The sequence below is a fragment of the Delphinapterus leucas genome, chromosome 5, assembly GCF_059928025.1.
Source record: "Delphinapterus leucas isolate spDelLeu-1000000601 "Yukka" chromosome 5, BTC_Dleu_Yukka2, whole genome shotgun sequence".
Taxonomy (NCBI): Eukaryota; Metazoa; Chordata; class Mammalia; order Artiodactyla; family Monodontidae; genus Delphinapterus; species Delphinapterus leucas.
The window spans coordinates 101947585-101971608 of NC_143133.1; the positions used below are offsets into that span (position 1 = coordinate 101947585).

General features: G+C 39.1%; 1 protein-coding gene across 1 annotated transcript in view; it reads left to right on the forward strand.

Moving 5' to 3' along the window:
- The window catches only part of CPE (carboxypeptidase E), a 110763-nt gene that overhangs the window by 81497 nt on the left and 5242 nt on the right, over positions 1–24024 (forward strand). The window contains exons 4-7 of the mRNA XM_022561621.2: positions 8426–8543; positions 9975–10157; positions 16586–16725; positions 21841–21940. Of these exons, the coding sequence (XP_022417329.1) occupies positions 8426–8543; positions 9975–10157; positions 16586–16725; positions 21841–21940 (541 nt within the window). The remainder of the gene's footprint in view (positions 1–8425; positions 8544–9974; positions 10158–16585; positions 16726–21840; positions 21941–24024) is intronic.

Genomic DNA, 24024 nt, shown 5'->3' on the forward strand with positions numbered 1-24024 from the left:
TCCGTCTCTGTCACCACTCACCCCCCATGTAACCAGATCTTGGCGATTTGGCCTCCTGACACCTTTCAGCCTCTCCTTCCTCTGCCAACTCAGGCCCTGTGGTTTGCTCTGACGAGGAAGGGAGCCCCCATTCCTGTTTGGGGTTCAGCCTCTCCCAGCTCCATTCAGTCTTCTCAAATTCCTCCAGATTGATCTTCATACACAAATTATTGCTCTATTGCTGAAAAACCCTAACCTTGCTGGGTCTCCACCGCCCAGAGGATAAAGGAAAAGACTCAAAATGTCAGAATAGTGTGATGGTTTAGTGTGGAGGCTCTGGAGGCAGCCACTTTGCTTCAAATTCTGGTTCTGTCCTTGCTGTGTGAGTTTTGCAAAGTTCTGTAACCACTGTGTGCTTCCTCCCCTTCATCCGAAGTGTGGACGTGACAGTAGCATCCAGCCCATAGTGAGGTTATGAGGATTGGATGAGCCAGTACATGTGAAGTGCTGGAGGCCAGGACCTGGAATTGTTACTGCTGTGTCAGCGTCATTGCTCAGTGCTCTGTTATGGACCACAAGGTCAGATGGACGCACACACCCACTAAACACTGGGTTTGAACACTATTTTCAGTTCCACAGAGGGGAGGCGAGCCCATCACAGAGGAATGGCAAGGACTGCTGGGGGCAGCCCCCACTGCGTCTTGTGTCTTTCCAGGCAATTCAACTCTGGCTTATCAGCTTCTTCTAGTATTTTTCCTAAGTGAGAGCTTGGAAAAGACGGTGTCTCCATTTTATTACAGTTCCAGGGCCATTCAAGTTTCCCTTGGCTGCTGGCAGCTGCCAGCTCAGCCACTCTTTAATCTGGCTTTGATATGCCATGTACTCCCTAAGCATACTGTCTTCTACTAACTTTATGTTCACAGTGCTCTTCCCTTTCCTTCCATGTCACCTCCTCTGTGAAGCCTTCCTCTCCTCCTCCAGACAGATCCTGTTGAGCCTGCCTTTATGTTCTTTATATATATTTCCAGTCTGGTGCTTATAGTTGTATAGAACTTTATAGATGTTATATTATTATTTGTTTACACAGCTGTTTTTCTTTGATTCTAGATTTCAGTCCCTTGATTACAGGAATTAGAATTCCTATTTGAGTCTGACTCATAGTAGGCTTGAAGCCTATTATGAATGAGTGCAGTCCAGCCTGGCAAGCAGATCGCAACACCAGCTGCTGGAGTTCCAGACACGCACTCAGCACGTGGCTGGGACACTGTGTAGAGGATCCAGGAGAGAGGGAGTCTCAGCTTATTGGTCTAAAATTCTTCAAATTCTCCTGCCTGTATTTAAAGTTCATCCCAGAAACCTGGACTGAGCCTATAAGTGGGGACTGGTCTGTGAAAAGGGCTGCCAGGGGCTGAGGATTTTGGCAGAACTTGATAAGTGACTCACTTAAACACTCCTGTTTCTTATTTTTTTAAAAATTAATTAATTAATTAATTTATTTTTGGCTGTGTTGGGTCTTTGTTTCTGTGCGAGGGCTTTCTCTAGCTGCGGCGAGCGGGGGCCACTCTTCATCGCAGTGCGCAGGCCTCTCACTGTCATGGCCTCTCTTGTTGCAGAGCACAGGCTCCAGACATGCAGGCTCAGTAGTTGTGGCTCACGGGCCTAGTTGCTCCACGGCACGTGGGATCTTCCCAGACCAGGGCTCGAATCCGTGTCCCCTGCATTGGCAGGCAGATTCTCAACCACTGTGCCACCAGGGAAGCCCCGACACTCCTGTTTCTGAGTCACAGATTTGCAGTTTCTCAGCCCCTAAACCATCTTTCCCTGGAGAAGGGAGAGCTGGAAAAGCAAAGGGCAGGGGTAATTAGAGGGGAAAAGAGGGTAGTCTTGTGTGATGACCTGTGAGGCCTAAGACTGAAATGAAAAACTGTTCTGGAAGCCCAGTGTGGGTATCAGCCCAAACCTTCCCCCTTGCCCATGCTGTCTGTTAAAACTAAGAAATGAGAGAAAGAATTCCTGTCACCTATCATAGAAGAATTGTGAAATAAACTCACGTTGACAGGATATGAGATTAGCAGCCTTCATGTAAGTGCCTTCATTTTCAGCCAGCACTGCCTTCCTCTTCCTCAATGTGACTTGTATAATATTTATATTAGATGTTTTCATATTTCTAGTTTAAGCAATACTTTTTAAAAATGATGCTTGTTCAAGGCACTTTAAAAAAATTAGAGCTTTTATTTTAAATAGTCTCAATGTCAATACTTTTTCTGGGTAAAGGTAAAATTAAAAAAATGCATAAAAGTTAAATTTTAGTCTCTTTTCTGGAACAGAAGTAAGATTTGTTTACATTTTACTAAATCTTCAGTAAACCTGCTTAAATCACGGGATGATATCGCCCATGTCTGGCTCATCTCCTTTTTCCATCTTTGTCAATTAAACACAGATAGTGTTTGGACCCAGCCCAGTACAAGATACATAGTAGATATTTCATTAATGTTATTACACATCACCCCTTTCTCACTTTGCCTTCTTGGCCTTGTAGTGGTGTGTGTGTATGTAGGGGTGTGTGTGTGTGTGTGTGTGTATGTATTTACTGAGATATAATTTATAGCACTATTTAATTTGAGGTGTACAACATAATGATTTGATATTTTATATATTGTGAAATGATCACCATAATAAGTCTAGTTAACGTCCATCACCATACACAGTTACACATTTTTTTTCTTGCGGGGAGAACTTGTAAGATCTTCTCTCTTAGCAACTTTCAAATATACAGTACGGTATTATTAACTATCTACTCTATGCTGTACATGGCATGCCTAGGACTTATTTATTGTTTAACTGGAAGTCTGTACTTTTGACTCCCTTCACCTATTTCATCCACCCCCAGCCTCCTGCCTCTGGCACCCACCAATCTGTTCCCTGTTTCCTTAGAGTGGTTTTAAAATCTCTATGGTTGTAGGAATCAGGGGTTAAATATACAGATTCCTTATTTACAACAGCCAAGATATGGAAGCAACCTAAGTGTCCATCAACAGAGGAATGAATAAAGAAGATGTGGTACATATATACAGTGGAATATTACTCAGCCATAAAAGAGAATGAAATTTTGCCGTTTGCAACAACATGGATAGACTTGGAGGGCATTAGGCTAAGTGAAATAAGTCAGACAAGAGAAAGATAAATACTGTATGATATCACTTATAGGTGGAATCTAAAGAAAGAACAGGCTAGTGAATATAACAAAAAAGAAGCAGACTCACAGATAGAGAGAACAAACTGGTGGTTACAGGGAAGGGGGAGGGGCAAGATAAGGGTCGTGGATTAAGAGGTAAACTACTATGTATAAATAAGTAAACTACAAGGATATATTGTACAGCACAGGCAATATAGCCAATATTTTATAATAGCTACAAATGGAGTATAACCTTTAAAAATTGTGAATCACTATGTTGTACACTGAAACTTATATAATATTGCACATCAACTGTACGTCAATTTTAAAAACTGTAGATTCCTGTGATTGCTGAATCAAGAAGCCTGGGGTGTATATGCTATGGGAATGAGCGATAGAGAGGAACTTACATTTTACCAAGTCCTCCAGAGGCTCTCCTTGCTCTTCCGAACCTCTCTGAATACAAGGTCTCTCCTGCTCCCCGGGGTTTTTCCTGCTAAGTCATTTCTCATCTGCTCTCAAGCTCTTCAGCCTGGTCACTTCCACTATTATCTGGGCTCGGTACATGAGCCTTGGCTTGGACTGCATGGAAACAGAGTGATTAAATCAAACAATTATATTAAATACTTGTCTTTAATGGCTAGAATGGTGAAGAAAATGGAATAAATATAGCTTTGATATATTTTAAGAGCCAAAGCCATCTACTTATAGAGCATAACATTTGAGTTATATTTACAGTCTTTATGTAGTTTTTTTTCTTTGCTGTACGCGGGCCTCTCACTGTTGTGGCCTCTCCCGTTGCGGAGCACAGGCTCCAGACGCGCAGGCTCAGCGGCCATGGTTCACGGGCCCAGCTGCTCCGCGGCATGTGGGATCTTCTTGGACCAGGGCACGAACCCGTGTCCCCTGCATCGGCAGGCGGACTCTCAACCACTGCACCACCAGGGAAGCCCATATTTACAGTCTTTAAATGGAAGTTTTAAAGATAGGTCATAATTGGCTCTGTATTCTGTTAAGGGCTCCATCTAAGAGGTGCTCCAAAGCCTTCTCTATGGATTAGTTAAATATGTGATTACAATACCCAGGAGATTTCAGCATTTAGTCAGCCTAAAAGACTCTATTAATAGTCAAAGAGAAATGAGTTCAACTTATCAAATTGTGGAGTTTGCTTGCTTGCTTTTGAACATCTAGTAACATGAATATTAGCAATAGTGTATGTATAGGAACTAACAAGAGGCTAAACCTAATAGCCACATACGACTTTGTGTATTCAGGACTGTATCTTTTTTTTTCTTTTTCTCTTTTAAAAAAACAGCTTTGTTGAGATATGATTTACATACCGTAGAATTCACCCATGTGAAGTGTACAATTCAGTGGTTTTTAGTACATTTACAGGTAATGAGCAACCAATACCACACAGTTTCGGAATATTTTTATCATCTCAGAAAGAAACCCCATACCCTTTAGCTATCACCCCACTATCCCTCCATCCCACTCCAGCCTTAAACCACTAATCTGCTTTCTGTTTCTGTGGGCTTCCTTGTTCTGGCCACTTCATATGAGTGGAATCGTATAATATGTGGTCTTTTGTGCCTGGCTTGTTTCACTGAGCATGTTTTCAAGGATCATTTATGTTGTAGCGTGTGTCAGTGTTTCATTTCAGGACTGTATCTTTAAATTTGCTTCAAAAAACATTTTCTTTAAAAACTTTTTTATTAAAAAATTAATATTTTATTATAAACAAAAAGATAAAGCAAATATAAATAAGCAGAAAAATAACCCATTACCCAACATTCTTAAATGACCACCATTCACATTTTGGTATGTGTCCTTCAAAATTATTTCTTACACATGAATCAACATATAAATATATGGAAACATGCCATTTTGAACCCTTTCAGGTGAATAATAAATACAAGAGTACAGTCTGCCGCAGAATGGCGTTGCCTCCTGAGCTCACATTCAAACCTATCCTTCGCTCCAGGGAGTATTTGCTTGCTTCTCTTTCCAAATCTACCTTATTTTTCCCCCGAGACATTGTGAAGTTCCATCTCCTTCCTGAAATCCTCAGTGATTTTCCAAACCACAGAGATTTCTGTCTCGTCTGAACTCAGTGAAATATTTGTCAGAGCCAATCACTGGGTTTTGAATAAATAGGGAGGATGGGGCAGATGTACAAACAAGAGGACTGACAAGAAATTCAGCAGTAAAAGAAAAACTTCTGAACAGAATATTATAGAAGAATGTGTGACAAACCCATATCATATAATATTAATGCCATTCTTGAGCAATCGAGCCTAATAAACCGTAAATTCATTGCAAAAAAGCATAAACGTTATAGATTTTTTGATTAAATTGTCCTATATTAGTTATTTTAAAGTTGATTTACATTAAAATTTAAACTGGATTTGATTTAAATTAATTTAAACTTTAGAAACAAATTTAAGTGTGTATAAGAATTTAGTTTATGATAAGGGAGTGTTTCAGATTATTATGGAAAGAATAGATTATTCAATAAATGGAATTGAGACAAATCCATCTCACAAATATTAGCATAGATCAAAATAAAATCTAGATGTATTATGACTTAAATATAAAAAATATGAACCTAGTAAAAGAAAACTTTGGTAAATTTGTCATTTTTGGAGTGGGATAGAACTTTGTAAATCCCAGTATAGAAAACTGGCATATGGTGGCCGCTTAATAGTTTTTGAATAAAGGAATGAAATATAAAAGCAAAGGACGAGACCATAAAAAAAGATCAGTAGATTTGACAACATAAATATCTTAATGTTTTATATTTTAATTATTATTCTTAAATTTGAAAGGCAAATAAGAAACTTGGAACATATCTATAATATGTAGTAGATAGAGGGTTAATGTTTTTAATAAATAAACAACTCTTGCAAATTAATAAGAAAATATGCATTTTAATAGAAAAATCAGTTAAACCATGTATAAACATGTCACCAAAGAATAAACCTAAATGGTCACTAAACATATAAAAAACTGCTCTAGTTTTATTAATCAAAGAATGAAAATTAAAAAAAGTCTATTTGTCATGTATCAAAGTGACAGACTTAAAAAACACATATCCCATGTTGGTAAGAGTAATTACAAATGACAGGTTTATTATACTGTTGCTGGGTATATTGTTGTATCTTTCAGGGGTGCAGTCTGGAATACATTTTAAAATTTTTTCTAAATGTGCTTAGTTTTTGGTCAATTCTTTCCATTTCTAGTGAAATTTCCCTTAAAAAAATATGGATCTGCACAAAGAGTGCAGCTACAAGTGTGTTCACAGCATTTTCTTTCATGGTAAACAAGTCAATACCCAGCAATTGGCGATCCACCCCCCACAGTTTATTGATAATTGACACATAAAAATTGTATAGATTTAAGATGTACAGTGTGATGATTTGATATACGTATATGCTGTGAAATGGTCACCACAATCAAGCTAATTAACACATCCATCACCTCCCATAGTTATCTTTTTTTTTCTTTTGTGGTGAGAACGCTTGTGACCTACTCTCTTAGCAAATTTCAAGTACACAATACAGTATTATTAAGTCATCTGGGGATACATTAGATTCCCAGAGCTAATTCGTTCTGTAACTGAAAGTTTGTACCCTTTGACCAACATCTTCCTATTTTCTCCTCCTCTTCCACCAAGTGGAGATCGCTAGTGCTCGTGTAGTAGCTCTGAGCCATACTGCTGGGTTTGAGTCCAGTCCTACTACTCCCAATGGGGTGGCCTCATGCTATTCCCCGACTTCTCTGTGTCTCACTTTACGCATCAGTAAAATGGGGGTATGTGCAGTCCCTATCTCATAGGGTGGATGTGAAAATTCAGTGTGTCACACAGAAAGTGTTTAATAAGTATTAGCTGTTATTTTTTCATGTTTAAGAATATGTCCATACATTGGATACTACTCAGCCATTGAAATAATAATTCAGTGACATGAAAAAGTGTTATCTGTTGAGCAAAATAGGTGGCATACAAAATGGTATATAAATGATATTAATTTCCTTTGTGTTTATCTCCTCTACATTTTTTACAATGAACATATTTTTTATAGTGAGAATAAGATAAACCAAACAATAAAGACAATGTCCTATTCTAAATCACAATCACACTTTTCCACAATTAGGCGTAGCCTACATGAAAAATAGGATAGTTTTGATACATTAAAGCTGACATACTGAAAATAATGTGGGATTTTTAGTTTATATACTGGGTTTGAATCTTAAATGTCTGAACTTGGACACGTCATTAACACTCCCATCTCTCAGATTCTCCCCTGCAAAATGGGGATGTATATCCCCTATCAAGTGGGGGTGTTGTGAAGCTCAATAAAATAGTGTATGTGAGAGCTATTCATAAACTGAACAGAGACATACAAATACAAGATCTAATTATAACCATCAAAACCTACTGACGCTTTTAGTTATTCTGTCCCAAAGAGCAATATGAATCACATCTCCAGTAAAAAGCTTTCTTTTTTTTAAATCAGAGAGGTACTTGGTAGTTTGAGAGTCTTCCTAGTTGCTATTAAAAACTCATCACATAAAAGTATCAAGCTTTTGGCTCAGTTTAATTCTTTGGTATACATTTCGTTCCTCCTTTGTTTTGCTTCCAAGGTATGAGGGGCTGTGAATCATTCAAAAGACAACATGAATTCCTGAAACTTTTGCCTTTGTTTTAAAATTTAAGGTGATCATCCCAAAGTAAACTATTTGATGGTGAAATCTGGAAGAGACCCAATTTAATGTTTTTCTTAGGAAAAATGTTTAAAGTAGTTGAAGGGAATTGGAAAAATAGTAAGCAAAAATTGGAAGGAAAATCAACCATGTTTCTTCAGTTGCACCACCACAGAGAAAGAACCCTGTTCTGTGGCTCAGCTATTTTCTTTTCTCCTTGTCTTACCCTTAATTATTATTAACAAAGATCAGATGGAGTTGTGCCCAAATTTGTAAGTGATTTGTATGCTGTTTTTCACGTTACAAAGAAAGAAAAGCTGGCAGCTTTTAAGTAGAACTTTCAAGGAAATTGAAATATTTTTTATAAGTCTGAGAAAGATAGAGATGGGGAATGCTGCTCCTTTCTTTCTACGAAAACAATCACAGAGTGCTTGGAATATGACCAGCTTTCAGTTGTTGTTTTTGGTTTTTGTTGTTGTTTTTACCTTTTCTATGTCTTTTCTGTCAAGTGATCCCACCAATGGCTGCCACATTTAGAATCCTTTTAATCTCTAATCTTTAATACAGCTTGCTCCTGAGACCAAGGCTGTCATTCATTGGATTATGGATATTCCTTTTGTGCTTTCGGCCAATCTTCATGGAGGAGACCTTGTGGCTAATTACCCATATGATGAGACTCGGAGCGGTAGGTGTCCTTCCTGCTTCTCTAATTGGTTCAAGGTTTACAGTTCGTTTACAAGAGTTTATTGGATGATTTCTGTAATATTCTTTTAAGGGACTGGTCATTCAATGATTTTGCCTGTAGAAATACATCTACTGAACTGGAATATCCCCTATTTCATGTGGTATTGGCATATATATCTGGCAGAAAAAGACTATAAATTAAAAAAAAAAGTTTAGGTGAAGAGAAACATGATCTTGACTGAATACTTAGAGAAGAGAAAGGGAGAAAACAGAAGTCATGAACTTGGGTCACTCTTGGACTCTGGTAAAATGGAGGAGTAATGGAATTTATGTAGGTTTATGTACAAGATAGCTTAAAAATGGAGGCAGCCTTTTGGCGCTCCATCAGGGCCCATATACATCTCTGCATGTGTCTTTTTGTGCACTCACGCTTATGCATTTGTTGGTTTTTTTTTTTTTTTTTTTTCGGTACGTGGGCCTCTCGCTGTTGTGGCCTCTCCTGTTGCGGAGCACAGGCTCCGGATGCGCAGGCTCAGCGGCCATGGCTCACGGGCCCAGCCGCTCCGCGGCATGTGGGATCTTCCCGGACCGGGGCACAAACCCGCGTCGCCTGCATCGGCAGGCGGACTCTCAACCACTGCGCCACCAGGGAAGCCCCCACTTCTGCATTTGGAACTGTTTCTTGGTGGTGTCAGGGAGGGGAAGTGATGCTTTGGTTTCCTTTAACTAGTTTTAGTTAAGCTCTAACTAGTTTTAGTTAAGCACAGCAAACTTTAGCCAGATAGATATTATCAGCTTAATTTTTGTTGTTCCAGGAAATTTCCTGCTTTGAATGGATTCTTAGGAGACTTTGAAAAGTTAGGTCTTTGTAAACACAGGATAACTGTAGGTATTGGAAACTGAGTTTTGAAGAGTCTTTGGTAAAACATCCTTAAAATTTGGAGATTTTGTGGTTTGTCAATAGCTGGAAATTTAAAGGACTGGCATAGTTGATAATACACAATAAGAATACCGTGTACTAAAATATTTATTTCAGTAATACACATAGGAGATTTTTTAAAACTGTAAATTTAGATACTGAAAAATATGTGTGAGAGTGGTTCATACTCCCTGTGGAGTTAGCAATGGAAATCTCCTTGCTGTCTTCCCAAGTCCAATTTACTATGAACTTGTCACCTTTTCTTGTGAAGCTTTCAATTCATAAGCAGAATGTACATTCTACCCAGTTTCTGCTTTGTGGTATTAGAAGTGGACGTTATACAACCTAAAAACTAAGGTGTAATTGTTGAGTACGTAAACCTTCACTCCTTTCCCATAGTGATGTAGCTAAAAAATATGTCAGCAAGAGATCAACACCAAATCACTCTTCAGAAAACACGCAGTGCTCCTCAGCCTGTGTCAGTTTCTTTAGTCTTGTGGGTTTATTTTCCAGGTAGTGCTCATGAATACAGCTCCTGCCCAGATGATGACATCTTCCAAAGTTTGGCTCGGGCGTACTCGTCCTTCAACCCCCCCATGTCGGACCCGGATCGGCCCCCGTGTCGCAAGAATGATGACGACAGCAGCTTCGTTGAAGGAACGACCAACGGCGCAGCGTGGTACAGCGTGCCTGGAGGCGAGTTTCCCTTTCGCTCTTTATGTGATTAGTGGCTTTTAAAAAATAATTACCGTTTACATTTAGGGAAACTTCAATCTTCAATCATTAAGAAATAGACTGAACCTATAGTTCATCCATTAAAATTAGTCCACTTTCTGCATGAATGATTGCTATTATAGTTTTTTGTTGATTTTTAAGAATCAAGATGCTAATTGAAGAGCTGTAGTAAACGAACTGAAGACATCCGCTGGGAAAATATAGATTGAATATTGTTAATTACCCTACTTTTCAAATTCTGGCCTTAGGGAATAAGATACCATCCCGGTTATATGTTAGTCATGCTTCGATTGTAGGTAAATGTATATTTTAGAGGGCTGGCTTTGGCCTTTAGTATATCTTGGTCCACATACCGTTTGTTTTTATTTAAAAAATTTCACTTCATGTGGAATGTTTATTTTGTATTCACTGCTGCAGTAAACACTATTATTAGATCAGGAAGCACTTCACCTTTTATTGGGTCTGAAAAGGGAAAAGCCCACCTCAGCACAGCTGGAGGAAGCATCTCTAGACACCAAGGCAGCTCATGTGGCAATCTAGCATGGACTTTGAAGAGCTCTCATTTTTTGAAGAGCTCACATTTTTCGGGCTACCTGGATCACTCATAGTTGTGTAATATTGCCTCTACCAAGGATGAAGAGTGAAATGTAAAGATACTGATTGTTTTTTCCTCTGCCTAAGAACAATTTTCTGTGGCCTACCTGGAAGTGAAAAGAGAATTTAGGACAGTAGCAGCAGTGGCTAATTATAGGATTTTGGTTTGTTTAATATGCTTTTTTTTTTTTTAGTTGAATTATGCCCTTCCAGATTTTTTCTTTCTGATATATGTTTATTCTGTTTTTTTAAAAAATTGAGGTATAGCTGATATGCAATATTATATAAGTTACAGGTGTACAACATAGTGATTCACAATTTTTAAAGGTTGTACTCTATTTATAGTTATTATAAAGTATTGGCTGTATTCCCTGTGCTATACAATATATCCTTGTAGCTTATTTTATATATAGTAATTGTACCTCTTAATCATCTACCCCTATCTTGCCCCCCACTTCCCTCTCCCCACTGGTAACAACTAGTTTGTTCTCTATGTCTGTGAGTCTGTTTTGTTGTTGTTATAGTCACAGCTTTATTTTTTAGATTCCACATATAAGTGATATCATACAGTATTTATCTTTCTCTGTGTGACTTATTTCACTGGGCATAATACCCTCCAACTCCATCCATGTTGCTGTAAATGGCAAAATTTCATTCTGTTTTATGGCTAAGTAGTATTCCATTGTGTAAATATACCACATCTTCATCCATTGATCTGTTGATGGACACTTAGGTTGCTTCCATATCTTGTCAATTGTAAATAATGCTGCTATGAACATTGGGGTGCATGTAACTTTTTGAATTAGTGTTTTTGTTTTTTTCGGATATATACTCAGGAGTGGAATTGCTGGGCTGTATGGTAGTTCTATTTTTAGTTTTTTCAGAAACCTTCAAAATGTTTTTCACACTGGCTGCACCAATTTAAATTCCCAACAACAGTGTTGGAGGGTTCCTTTTTCTCTGCATCGTTGTCAACATTTGTTATTTGTGTTATTTTTGATGATAGCCATTCTGACAGGTGTGAGGTAATATCTCAGTTTTTTTTTGTTTTTTTTTTTGCGGTACGTGGGCCTCTCACTGCTGTAGCCTCTCCCGTTGCGGAGCACAGGCTCCAGACGCGCAGGCCCAGCGGACATGGCTCATGGGCCCAGCCGCTCAGCGGCATGTGGGATCTTCCCAGACCGGGGCACGAATCCGTGTCCCCCGCATCGGCAGGCAGACTCTCAACCACTGCACCACCAGGGAAGCCCTCAGTTTGGTTTTGATTTGCATTTCTCTGATGACTAACGATGTTGAGCATCTTTTCATGTGCCTGTAGGCCACCTGTGTGTCTTCTTTGGAAAAATGTCTATTCAGGTCTTCTGCCCATTATTTAATCCGGTTGTTTGGTTTTTTTTGATGTTGAGTTGTATAAGTTCCTTATGTATTTTGGATATTAACTCCTTATGCAATCCAATATATGATTTACAAATACTTTCTCCCATTCCTTAAGTTGCCTTTTCATTTTGTTGACCATATCCTTTGCTGTGCAGAAGCTTTCAGTTTGATGCAGTCCCACTTATTAATTTTTGCTTTTGTTGCTTGTGCTTTTGGTGTCATACCCAAAAAACTTTACTAAGACCAGCATTGGGAGCTTTGTCTCTGTTTTCTCCTAGGAGCCTTACAGTTCAGGTCTTGCATTTAAGCCTTTAATCCATTTGGAATTAATATTGGTGTATAGCATAAGATAAAAGTCCAATTTCATTCTTTTGCACATGTGTATCCATTTTTCCCAAAACTTTTCATTAAAGAGACTGTGTCTTATTCCCATTTAGTATTCTTGGCTCTATTGTCAAGTATTAGTTGAATGTATATATCAGGGTTTATTTCTGGGCTCTTGATTCTATTACAGTGGTCTGTGTGTCTGTTTTTATACCAGTACAATTACTGTTTTCATTATTTTAGCTTTGTAGTATAGTTTGAAATCAGGAAGTGTGATGCCTCCAGCTTTGTTCTTCTTTTTCAAGATTGCTTTGGCTAGTCATTGTCTTTTGTGGCTCTCTATGAATCTTAGGATTGTTTTTTTCCCCCATCTCTGTGAAAAATTCCATTGGAATTTTGATAGGGATTGTATTGAATCTATAGATAGCTTTGATGGTATGGACATTTTAACAATATTAAATTTATGAACATTGGATATCTTTCCATTATCTTTGTATCTTCTTCAATTTCTTTTATCAATGTCTTATAGTTTTCAGTGTACAGCTCTTTCATCTCCTTGGTTAAATTTATTCCTAAGTATTTTATTGTTTTTGATGCTATTGTAAATGAGATTGATTTCTTTATATGTTTTTTGGATAGTTTGTTATTAACATATAGAAATGCAACTTATCTTTGTATGATGATTTGGTATCCTGCAACTTTTATGAAATATTTTATTAGTCCCAACAGTATTTTTTTTCTTTGTGTGTGTGTGTTTGTGGAGTCTCTAGGGTTTTCTATACATAAGGTCATATTGTTACAGACAGAGATAATTTTACTTCTTCCTTTCCAACTTGGGTGTCTTTTATTTATTTTTCTTGCCTCATTTCTCTGGCTAGAACTTCTAGCACTTTGTTGAGTAGGAATGGTGAGAGTAGGCACTCTTGTCTTGTTCTTGATCTTAGAGGAAAAGCTTTAAATCTTTCACCATTGAGTATGATGTTAGCTGTGGTGTTGTCATATATGGACTTTATTATGTTAAGATATGTTCTTTTTATACCCAATCTGTTGAGGGTTTTTATCATGAAAAAATGCTGAATGTTTTCAAATGCTTTTTCTGCATATTTTGAGATGATGATATCATTTTTGTCTTTCATTCTATTAATGCAGTATATTACATTTGTTGATTTGTGTATGTTGAACCATCCTTGCATCCTAGGGATAACTTTCACTTGATCATGGTATATGACTTTTTTTTTTATGTACTGTTAAATTCAGTTTGCTAGTGTCATGTTGAGAAATTTTGCATCTGTATTCATCATGATAATTAGCCTGTAATTTCTTTTCCCGTAGTGTCCTTATCTGGCTTTGGAATCAGCATAATGCTGGACTTGTAAAAAAAGTTTGGGAGTGTTCCCTCCTCCTCAGTTTTTTGGAAGAGTTTGATAAGGATTGGTGTTAATTCTTCTTTAAATGTTTGGTAGAATTCACCAGTGAAACCATCTGACCCTGGGCTTTTCTTTTTAGGAAGTTTCTGATTACTGATCCAATCTCCTTACCAGTAATTGGTCTGTTTTGATTTTCTGTTTCTTCATGGTTCAGTCTGGGTAGGTTGTATGTTTCTGTGAATTTATCCATTTCTTCTAGGTTATCCAGTTGTTGGCTTATAATTGTTCACAGTAGTCTTTTATGATCCTTTGTATTTCTATGGTATTAGTTGAAATGTCTCCTCTTTATTTTCGGATTTTTTTTGAGTCCCCTCTTTTTTTTTTCTTGTTAAGTCTAACTAAAGGTTTGTCTATTTTGTTTATCTTTTCAAAAACCAGCCCTTAGATTTGTTTATCTTTTCTATTGTTTTCCTGGCCTCTATTTCATTTATTTCTGCTTTGATCCTTATTATTTCCTTCCTTCTGCCAACTTTGCCCTTGGTTTGTTCATTTTCTAGTTTTTTGAAGTGTAGGAATAAATTGTTTATTTTACATATTTCTTTTTTCTTTTAAATGTAGGCATTTATCATAATAAACTTCTTTCTTAGGACTGCTTTTGCTGCATCTCATAAATTTTGGCAGGTTATGTTTCTGTTTTCATTTGTTCAAGATATTTTGGCTTCCCTTTGACCCACTGGTTGTTCAAGAGTGTGTTGTTTACTTTTCTACATGTTTGTGAATTTTTCTTTCTAGTTTTGTAGTACTGTGGTTGGAAAAGATACTTGGTATGATTTCAGTCTACTTAAGTCTGCTGAGATTTGTTTTGTGACCTATCATATGATCTACCCTGGAGAATGTTTCATGTATGCTTGAGAAGAATGTTTATTCTGCAGCTGTTGGATGGTATGTTCTGTATGTCTGTTAGGTTCATATGGTATAAACTATAGTTCAAGGCCAGTGTTTCCTTACTGATACTCTGTCTGGATGATCTATTTATCTATTATTGGAAGTGGGGTACTGAAGTCCCCTACTATTATTGTACTATTGTCATTTCTCCCTTCAGACCTGTTAGTATTTGCCTAATATATTTAGATGCTCCGATGTTGAGTGTTAATATATTTTTGATAGTTATATCCTTTGATGAATTGACCACTTTATCAAAATATAATGACCTTCTTTGTCTCTTGTTTCAGTTTTTGGCTTAAACTGTATTTTGTCTGAGATAAGTATCACTACCTCTCCTCTCTTTTGGTTTCCATAAGCATGGAATATTTTTTGTCATCCCTTCAGTTTGAGCCTACATGTGTTCTTAAAGCTGAAGTGAGTTTCTTGTAGGTGCCATATAGTTGGGTCTTATTTTTTTATTTATTCAGCTACTCTATGCCTTTTTTTTTTTTTTTTTTTTTTTTTTTGTGGTACGTGGGCCTCTCACTGCTGTGGCCTCTCCTGTTGCAGAGCACAGGCTCCGGACGTGCAGGCTCAGTGGCCATGGCTCACGGGCCCAGCCGCTCTGCGGCATGTGGGATCTTCCCAGACTGGGGCATGAACCCATGTCCCCTGCATCGGCAGGCGGACTCTCAACTACTGCGCCACCAGGGAAGCCCTACTCTATGCCTTTTGATTGGAGAATTTAATCTATTTACATTTAAGATATTGATAAGGACTTCCCATTTTATTGTTTTCTGTTTTGCCGTTCCCTTGTTCCTTTCTTCCCCTCTTGCTGTCTTTCTTTGTGAACTGATGATTTTCTGCAATGGTATGCTTTGATTCCTTTCTCTTTAGTTCTTTTTGAATCTACCATAGGATTTTGCTTTATGGTTACCAATGAGGCTTACATAAAACATCTTATAGCATAACAGTCCATTTTAAGCTGTCAACAACCTAACTTTGATTGCAAACAAAAACTTTACTCTTTTACCTCCTTCCCCCCACATTTTATGTTTTGATGTCACAATTTACATCCTACCATTTTGTGTATCTATGAACAAATTATTGTAGCTATTGTTATTTTTAATATTTTTAAACCTTTATACTAGAGTTAAGTGATTAATGCACTACCATATTAAAGTATCAGAATATTCTGAATCTGACTATATACTTACCTTTACCAGTGTGTTGTATATTTTTATATGTTTTCATGTCACTAAATTAGGTCTCTTTGGCACTGAGCTGTGCCACCTTAGAGAAGGGGGTGATGCACACTCCCTTCAATGTGTCCAAACTTGGATTTTTTTTTTCTCCAGTGATGTGCTTTAACTTTTCCATTAGATTCCTGAGCTTCCACAAAGGCACTCTATTCATGGGTAATTGTCAAAATTGGTGTTCTTTGGGGAGGGAAGACAGTAGAAAACTCCTATTTCACCATTTTGATGACGTCACTCTAAGTCTTCAAAGCTGATTCCAGCATTGTGGAATGTGGCTGATACTTGCTTTAGCACTGTAAAACGGCAATGTGTTACACTAAATGACCGCTTAAGAACCTGAGAGAGTTTGTGCTTGTGAGGTGGTAACTATTTCCCAAGTATGTTGTTCCATCGCTTCTGGTAGGTGATTTCACTTGCGATTTCCCACAGTCTCCCCAAGATGCATTGGTTGATACATCTTTTATTTGGCCCTCAGCAGAGCAGTCTGTGTAGGGTTTTAGTCACCACATGCATATTTTGACTTTTCATTTCTTTTTTTGGGCAGGAATGCAAGATTTCAATTACCTCAGCAGCAACTGTTTTGAGATTACCGTGGAGCTTAGCTGTGAAAAGTTTCCACCTGAAGAGACTTTGAAGAGCTACTGGGAGGATAACAAAAACTCCCTCATTAGCTACATTCAGCAGGTAAACACAGTCTCTAGCATAAAATGGGAGATTTAAGAACATTTAAACCTGGAGTACGATAGTTTCCTAAGAGGATCCCAGCCTATGGGACTCCATCTGACCCAGAATGAGGATGCTGCATTTGGAAAATGTGTCAGTAGTGATTCAAATAGGCTTTCATTTGTCATAGGTTTTGTGGTTCATGAATATTCACTGAGAACTGACTAAACTGGAGAGTTGTGGAGAAGTGAGGTGACACCCTACTTTCTTTCATATTGCACTAAGCAAGGGCAATCCTAGGATCCTCCTCCACCCTTATCACCTTGTCTCTCAGGCATCTGAGGCAGGACCAGAACTAGAATGAGGTAAGTGAGGCACCTGGGATGCAAATTTAGGGAGCCTCTCAGGGTCATGCAGGTATAGGATGTGAGTATCTCCTTAAATTCTGTGCCCCACATGCCTAACTTGTCTCACCCTAGGCTCAGCTGGATCCATTATCATCATCTACTCCCTCATCATCATCATACCCGAATTAAAAATGAGGAATCAGAGGCACAGAGAAGTTAAACAGCCAGAATGTCTAGTTCCAGAATCACCATGCCATGTTCCCTCTCATGACATAAGCTTAGATCTTTACCAGAGAGTCACTGTACAGAATTTGGGGGAATCTCACAATGTGTCAGAATAAAATACCTACCTACTCAGACTTAACCCAGGCCATTGCCCTGATAGCCCTAGCCCTCTGTACCAGGTAGACACTGGCACGAGGGGCAGTGCTGGTGGGAAAGACCTAAGGACTCTTTGCCTGCAGTGCCTTGACAATTTCACATTCCATTCTGTATGCGGCCATTTACACCCAAAGTCAGGGAGAGTGATGTTAGTTTCACATGCTGGCAGGTAGTCCAGACTAATGTTTAAGCTAATTTAACATAAACAAATGCTGTTTGCATATATAGGTACATATAAACATATACACACGAACCCAGTGCATTAAAAAATGTAAAATCAGGGCTTCCCTGGTGGCGCAGTGGTTGAGAGTCCACCGGCCGATGCAGGGGACATGGGTTCGTGCCCCAGTCCGGGAAGAAACCACATGCCGCGGAGCGCCTGGGCCTGTGAGCCATGGCCGCTGAGCCTGCGCGTCCGGAGCCTGTGCACCGCAACGGGAGAGGCCACAACAGTGAGAGGCCCGCGTACCGCAAAAAAAAAAAAAAAAGTAAAATTAGCTTAAGAATTCTTTTACACATCTCACGTATACATATAATACCTTACCAAAAGGGATTATCATGGAATAGATCCACTGATGACAGACAGTGATTAAAAAACACCCATTACACAGGATTTTTTAAATCAGTGGGATCCTGCTGCATGTTAACATAAAAAGGCATTTTTCAACAACAAAACTAAGGATAATTAGCCATGTTGACCCTGGAACAAACTTAGTGGGTACCCCTGTAGAATGTCCTTTGAGGAGAGCTGTATTTGGATGGACCATTATTTATTTATTTTTTTATTTTGCGGTACGCGGGCCTCTCACTGTTGTGGCCTCTCCTGGTGGACACTGCGCCACCAGGGAAGCCCTGGATGGACCTTTTAAGAGCAAAATTTAAACATATAGTTTTAGGCAGAGGAAGTAAGATGGGCCAATTTGGTGTGTTCTTTGCCTAGGTATCAAAGAATGCCTCCTTAATACAATGCTTTTCATTTTATGTACATATTTGTTCAACAAAAATTGAGCTATTTTCATATCCTAGGTACCCTGTGAGGTACTAGGGAGAGTGCCCTCAAGAAGGCTTTGTATTAGTGAGGTTCAGATATCAATACCTAATTACAAGAGAGGATGATAAATGCTAAAATGAAGAGCAATGGCAGTACACAGAAGGGTCCCTAACCCAGTCCTGCCAGTTCAGAAAAGGCTTATTGGAGGTATGCTATAGGATTCCCTATAGTCCATGTCAATAAGATTATTACCCTGTCAACAATTAAAAAACTAGTTCAGCTGCTACTTAAGTTCTCTCTTAGTTCTTGAGAAAAAAATGCAGTATAAAACAAAACCCAAATGTGTGCCATTGGAAAGAGGAGAATGCTTGTCATATTTATGGTGGCAGGTGCATTAATTCATCTAAAAGCTGTTACAATTTATGTAAGAATAAGCTGAAAAGAAGAGGGACCAGGTCATACAGTCCTGTTGTATGCCACTTGGAATGAGAATTTGATCTGTCCACAGATACCTGTGACCCACCCTGGCATGACATCAGTGTTATGGTGCAGACTATATAGAAGCAGTAAGAGTGGTATTTGCAGTGAGCTCACCCAGCTTGCCTCGGAGGACACTCTAGTTTAGGGAATCAAAGGCTGGCGGAAGATCAGTGAAGACTGCCAGAAGTTCTGTGTTGAAATTTTCTTGACAATGGAACAATATGGTGGTGGTTAATGATTGAACACCTGGGCCTAAAATCTAAGTGTGGACTAATTTTACAACTCGTGGAAAGTAGGTGATTAGGAGATCCAATTCAGTAATTGGTTGAGAGGAAATCTCTTGCAGAGTTTTAAAGGAGTGTTTGCAGGAACTGGAACTGTAAAGTTAATTAGGGTGAATAGTTTGCTAAGAAGAGCTCCCACACAATAGCTTTGGAACCACCTAGTTCTCAAAATTTCCAAAGAATTTTTCAAGAATGGTTCATGAGCACCTGCATCAGAATCATCTAGATTCTTGTTAAAAACGAGTTTCCTGTACCAACACCGAATCACACTCCTAGCAGGGCAGGACCCCAGAGTCTCCATTTCAGCAAGCTCTCTGGGGGGCATTTAAGTATTCGAGGATTTAAGGGCTATTGACATAAACAGTTCTAGTAACAATGAAGAATATTCTGGATTTTTTTTTAAAGCCTTGGTTGATTGAAATGTCCTGGAATCTGGGGAGAGAGAATTATAGGAAGGACAAGTGTAGTAAAATAGCTTCCCCAGGTATGAGTGAAATTTGAACTTCTGGGATTTCTTTTGCAAAAGTCATAAAGTGACAGTATTTTCTAGTCTGCATTCCTGTGGAGTCGTGGCAGCCTATAACACTTCAGTTGAGATTTATTCCTACAGTGGAAAATTTCAAACAGAAATATTGTGCTTCACAACTGGCATATCAGAGATAGGCATTTACTTATTTAACTATTTGTTAATCACATACTGTAATTTAAGTCTTGGGTTGCAGAGGCAGAAAAAAGTAAAGTTATGAATATTAACTGGGTATATTTGTGCCTAATGTAGGTGCATTATATGTTTTTGAAATGATTGATTTATTTTCCAAAGATGAGGAAGTTTAAAACTTTCATTTCTTTAAGGTTCATAATATATCAGGATTATAGTGCCTCAAGATGAATAAATTCATCTCCACAATTTTTCTGATCCCAGTGACTTTTACCTTGTGAATTTCATTCAGAAAGCTAACTTTTCTTGTTTCCAGTGGCTAAATTTCAGCCTCTTACAATTTTGGTTAGCTAATCCATAGGTAAGTCTTGGGGAAAAGTCTAAGAATGTCTTTTTGTTTTAAAAAAGTGTTTACTCTCTTCTCACTATACTGGTTGCCATTAAAATATTATTTATTATTACTGACAACATGTATAGCTTTTTACCATTGGTAAATTGCCTTTAGAGAAAAGAATTGTGTGTTACTTTTATAGAGTTTCAGAGGTTTTGCTTTTTTAAAAAACAGCAAATGGGAGCTTCCCTGGTGGCGCAGTGGTTGAGAGTCCGCCTGCCGATGCAGAGGACGCAGGTTCGTGCCCCGGTCCGGGGAGATCCCACATGCCGCGGAGCGGCTGGGCCCATGAGCCATGGCTGCTGAGCCTGCACATCCGGAGCCTGTGCTCTGCAACGGGAGAGGCCACAACAGTGAGAGGCCCGCGTACCACAAAAAAAAAAAAAAAAAAAAAAAAGCAAATGAAAAAAGAATTTGCTGATATCCAGGGCTATCTCTGATAAAACATTGTACCACTGCCAAATTTATTCTCCAGTGACAAAGGGATACATGAGACTTATTCTGCTTTCTGTAGGGAAATATTCAAATATCATCAGTAGCAAAAGAAAATTCATTTTCTGGGGCCAGATGAGTGAGGAGCAACTGGAGCATTGGGGAGGGGGATGTTTTGTTAGGTAATCAAGCTTAATAGATTATCATTTGATATTTCAGAAGCAGTACCTTCTCAGAGACCTTAAGTGGCTCTCCGTCACTTCAAATACATATTGACTTAGTTGAATTATCATTTAAAAATAAAGCTGTTTCTGGGGCTTCCCTGGTGGCGCAGTGGTTGGGAGTCCACCTGCCAATGTAGGGGACATGGGTTCGTGCCCCGGTCCGGGAAGATCCCACATGCCGTGGAGCGGCTGCGCCCATGAGCCATGGCTGCTGAGCCTGCATGTCCGGAGCCTGTGCTCTGCAATGGGAGAGGCCACAGCAGTGAGAGGCCCGCGTACCGCAAAAAAAAATTATAAAAAGAAAAAGAAAATAAAGCTGTTTCTGTAGTTTGCATTGCAGTAGTTAGTTGATGACAGCAACTTAATTCACGGGCTTGTCTCAATAAAAACTCTTCCATTTTATTTCTAAACCCAGTTTTCAGTTAGTAAGTTCACTGACCTTTCATGCACTGATTATCAACCAAAATGATATTATTAATTGGTTTAATGCAAAAGTATTCACAGTGTATATCCTTTCATCTAGAAGTAAAAAGTATTGAAGGGCTGTAATGTGGTTATCTTTTTAACTGACAGCTGCCGTATAAAGTATATGCAAGTGACCAAATTTAAAATAGAGAGAAAGCAATGAAATGTGCTAAGACCAGAACTGTTTTACACATTGACAGACCTTTTTGTTTTGTTTTTGTTTTGGTGGTTTGGAAGGTACTTCAAAGTCTTCTTTGACTCAGAACAAGATATCAGTTTTCAGGGGATTACTTCTCATTTGTCTGCTTGCAGAAAAGCAGAGTAAAGAGTACACAGAAAATTCAGTGGCTTTTTTTAGCCTGTTTTGATTCTTAAACAGTGGGGATCTGCAGTATTTTGCTAGAAAATAAGAAGATGTTTGATTGAAGCATGTTTTTAGGTCGTTTCTAATACAGAATGTTTGGTTGTTCTTGACCATCACAGATACATCGAGGGGTTAAAGGATTTGTCCAAGACCTTCAGGGTAACCCAATTGCCAATGCAACCATCTCCGTGGAAGGAATAGACCATGATGTCACATCTGGTGGGTGTTCTCCGCCGTGATCGGAGGCTCTAGTATTGCACACGAGAGCGTGGTTACTTCTTAGCATAGTTATACTTCTTACACTGTTCTAAGCAAAGCAATTAAATGCGTCATGTCTCTTTACCCTGTCTCTCCCCCCAGCTTTGATCTAGTTAAATTTTTTCTGGGGAGCAGGTCAGGCAATTACTTAGGATGGCTGCTGCGCTTAGAAATTGGGGTGCAGCAGGTGGCGCCCTTTCCTCAGCTGTCTCACCCCAGAGCTGTGAGGCGGAGCCATCTGCGGGAGTCTCTGCAGTTGTCGAGGCAAAGGAAGATGAACCAGCTGGAATTAAAATACCGATCTCTTCTAAGAAGTACTAATGAGCTGTTAATTGGTGAACCTCAGGAGGGAGCAGAAGAGTAGGAAGGACGGTAACTGCCAGTGTGTTGTGTGTCTAAGATTTCCCATCCATTTCTTCATTTAATCTGTATCATAAATCCAGATGTATTCAAGACTGAACAGGATGTTACAGGATTGAGGTTGATGTTAGTTATTTCTAAGTTTAAAGCCTCATTTCCATTTTCCTACTTTGGGGAAAATGATGTATTTTCCTGGCAAACCTACCTACTCTTGTTAATAAATATCTATCCAGCTCATTTTAGTGTAACTCTCATTTGTTGGGATCTTTAAAACAACAACTATATCTTTTTAGCTATAAACTCTACATGTTTGTAGACCTTAGCATTAATTAACCTTTAGTGCCCAAACATCCTATACCATTACCTGTTTCTTAACCTCCACATTTATAATGTGTATTTTTTAAATTCTGAATATTTGTTCTCTAAAACTCCATTTATTTATTCATTAAACAATACTTATCAACACCCCATGAAGTGCCAGCCCAGCTTCCAGACCAATATGCCAGAACCTGTGCCAAGTTATTGCTCCCTTCGTCCCCAGGGAGGGGCTCCTGAAGGACCCAGGCCATGTCCCCTGTGGCCACAAGTAACTGCTTCTGTTAACTCTAGCGTAACATACAAACATTATTTTCTCTGCATTCCAGATGTGAAAAATTTAGAAAAATCTGGACGTTGGGAATAATTATAGGTAGAAAGGAATGAAATCTGAGGAGTGGGCTCTGGGACACTGCAGCTTTTCTAGAGCAGGGTGAGGTAGTAGGGAGGGATGAGCAACGGGGTCTAAGGTGTAGAGAAAACCTAGTGCTTTGTTCAGGAAGGCTGGAATGTTTCAGGAGGGAGAGAGTGTGAAAAGTGTCAGGAATGAGGCAGAGTGGAGAATCTTGTGGATAAGGCAGAGTGGAGAGTCTTGATGAGTCTATTTCAGTGGACCAGCAGAGCCCGATTGGGGAGGGTCTAAGGAGAGAGGAGGAGACATATTTGAAATGAAGAGTAGACAAGTCTTTCCAGAGATTTTGCTGTAAAGCAAAGAAGATAAATGAGGCACTAGCTGAAAGGAGATGTAGAGTCCAGAGGTGGAATGGAAGAGATGGTGATGGGGGTTTATTTTTTTCTGATGGTTTCCACATTCACAATGAAATACAAAGTGAAGCATCAACAGAGTGAGGATGAAGAGGTTGCTTTACAGGTGTTAGGAAAAGGGAGACTGTCCACTAGGTCCTTGGTATTCAGAGTATGACCCCTACCAGCAGCTGAATTCAGCATCACCTGGAGCTGGTCAGAAATGCAGAAGCTCAGGTCTCATCCCAGAGCTAGTGAATTAGAATTTGTACTTTACCGTTTCTCAGGTGATTGATGCACACTAATCTAGGAAATGGGAGAGTGAAAGGGCTTGGGAGGAAGACAGGGCAGGACCAGGGCCTGTGGAAGGCTGGTGTTTGTGGACAGGAGACAGCCCAGCTTGGGTATGTGTTTTCCCCAGCCCCTCACAGCCACAGGGGCAGGCAGACAGTAGAGGAGGTGGGTGTTACTCAGCGCTGGTGGTTTGCCAGGCCTATAAGCAGGTGGGGAACAGCACATAGGTTGAAGGATATGTGTATCGTTGACTGGGGTGCCCAGGAACCTAAGCTGCTCAAGGAGAAGATGGGGGTGTGAGGGGAGGAATGGGAACAGAAGTCCTCTGGAGG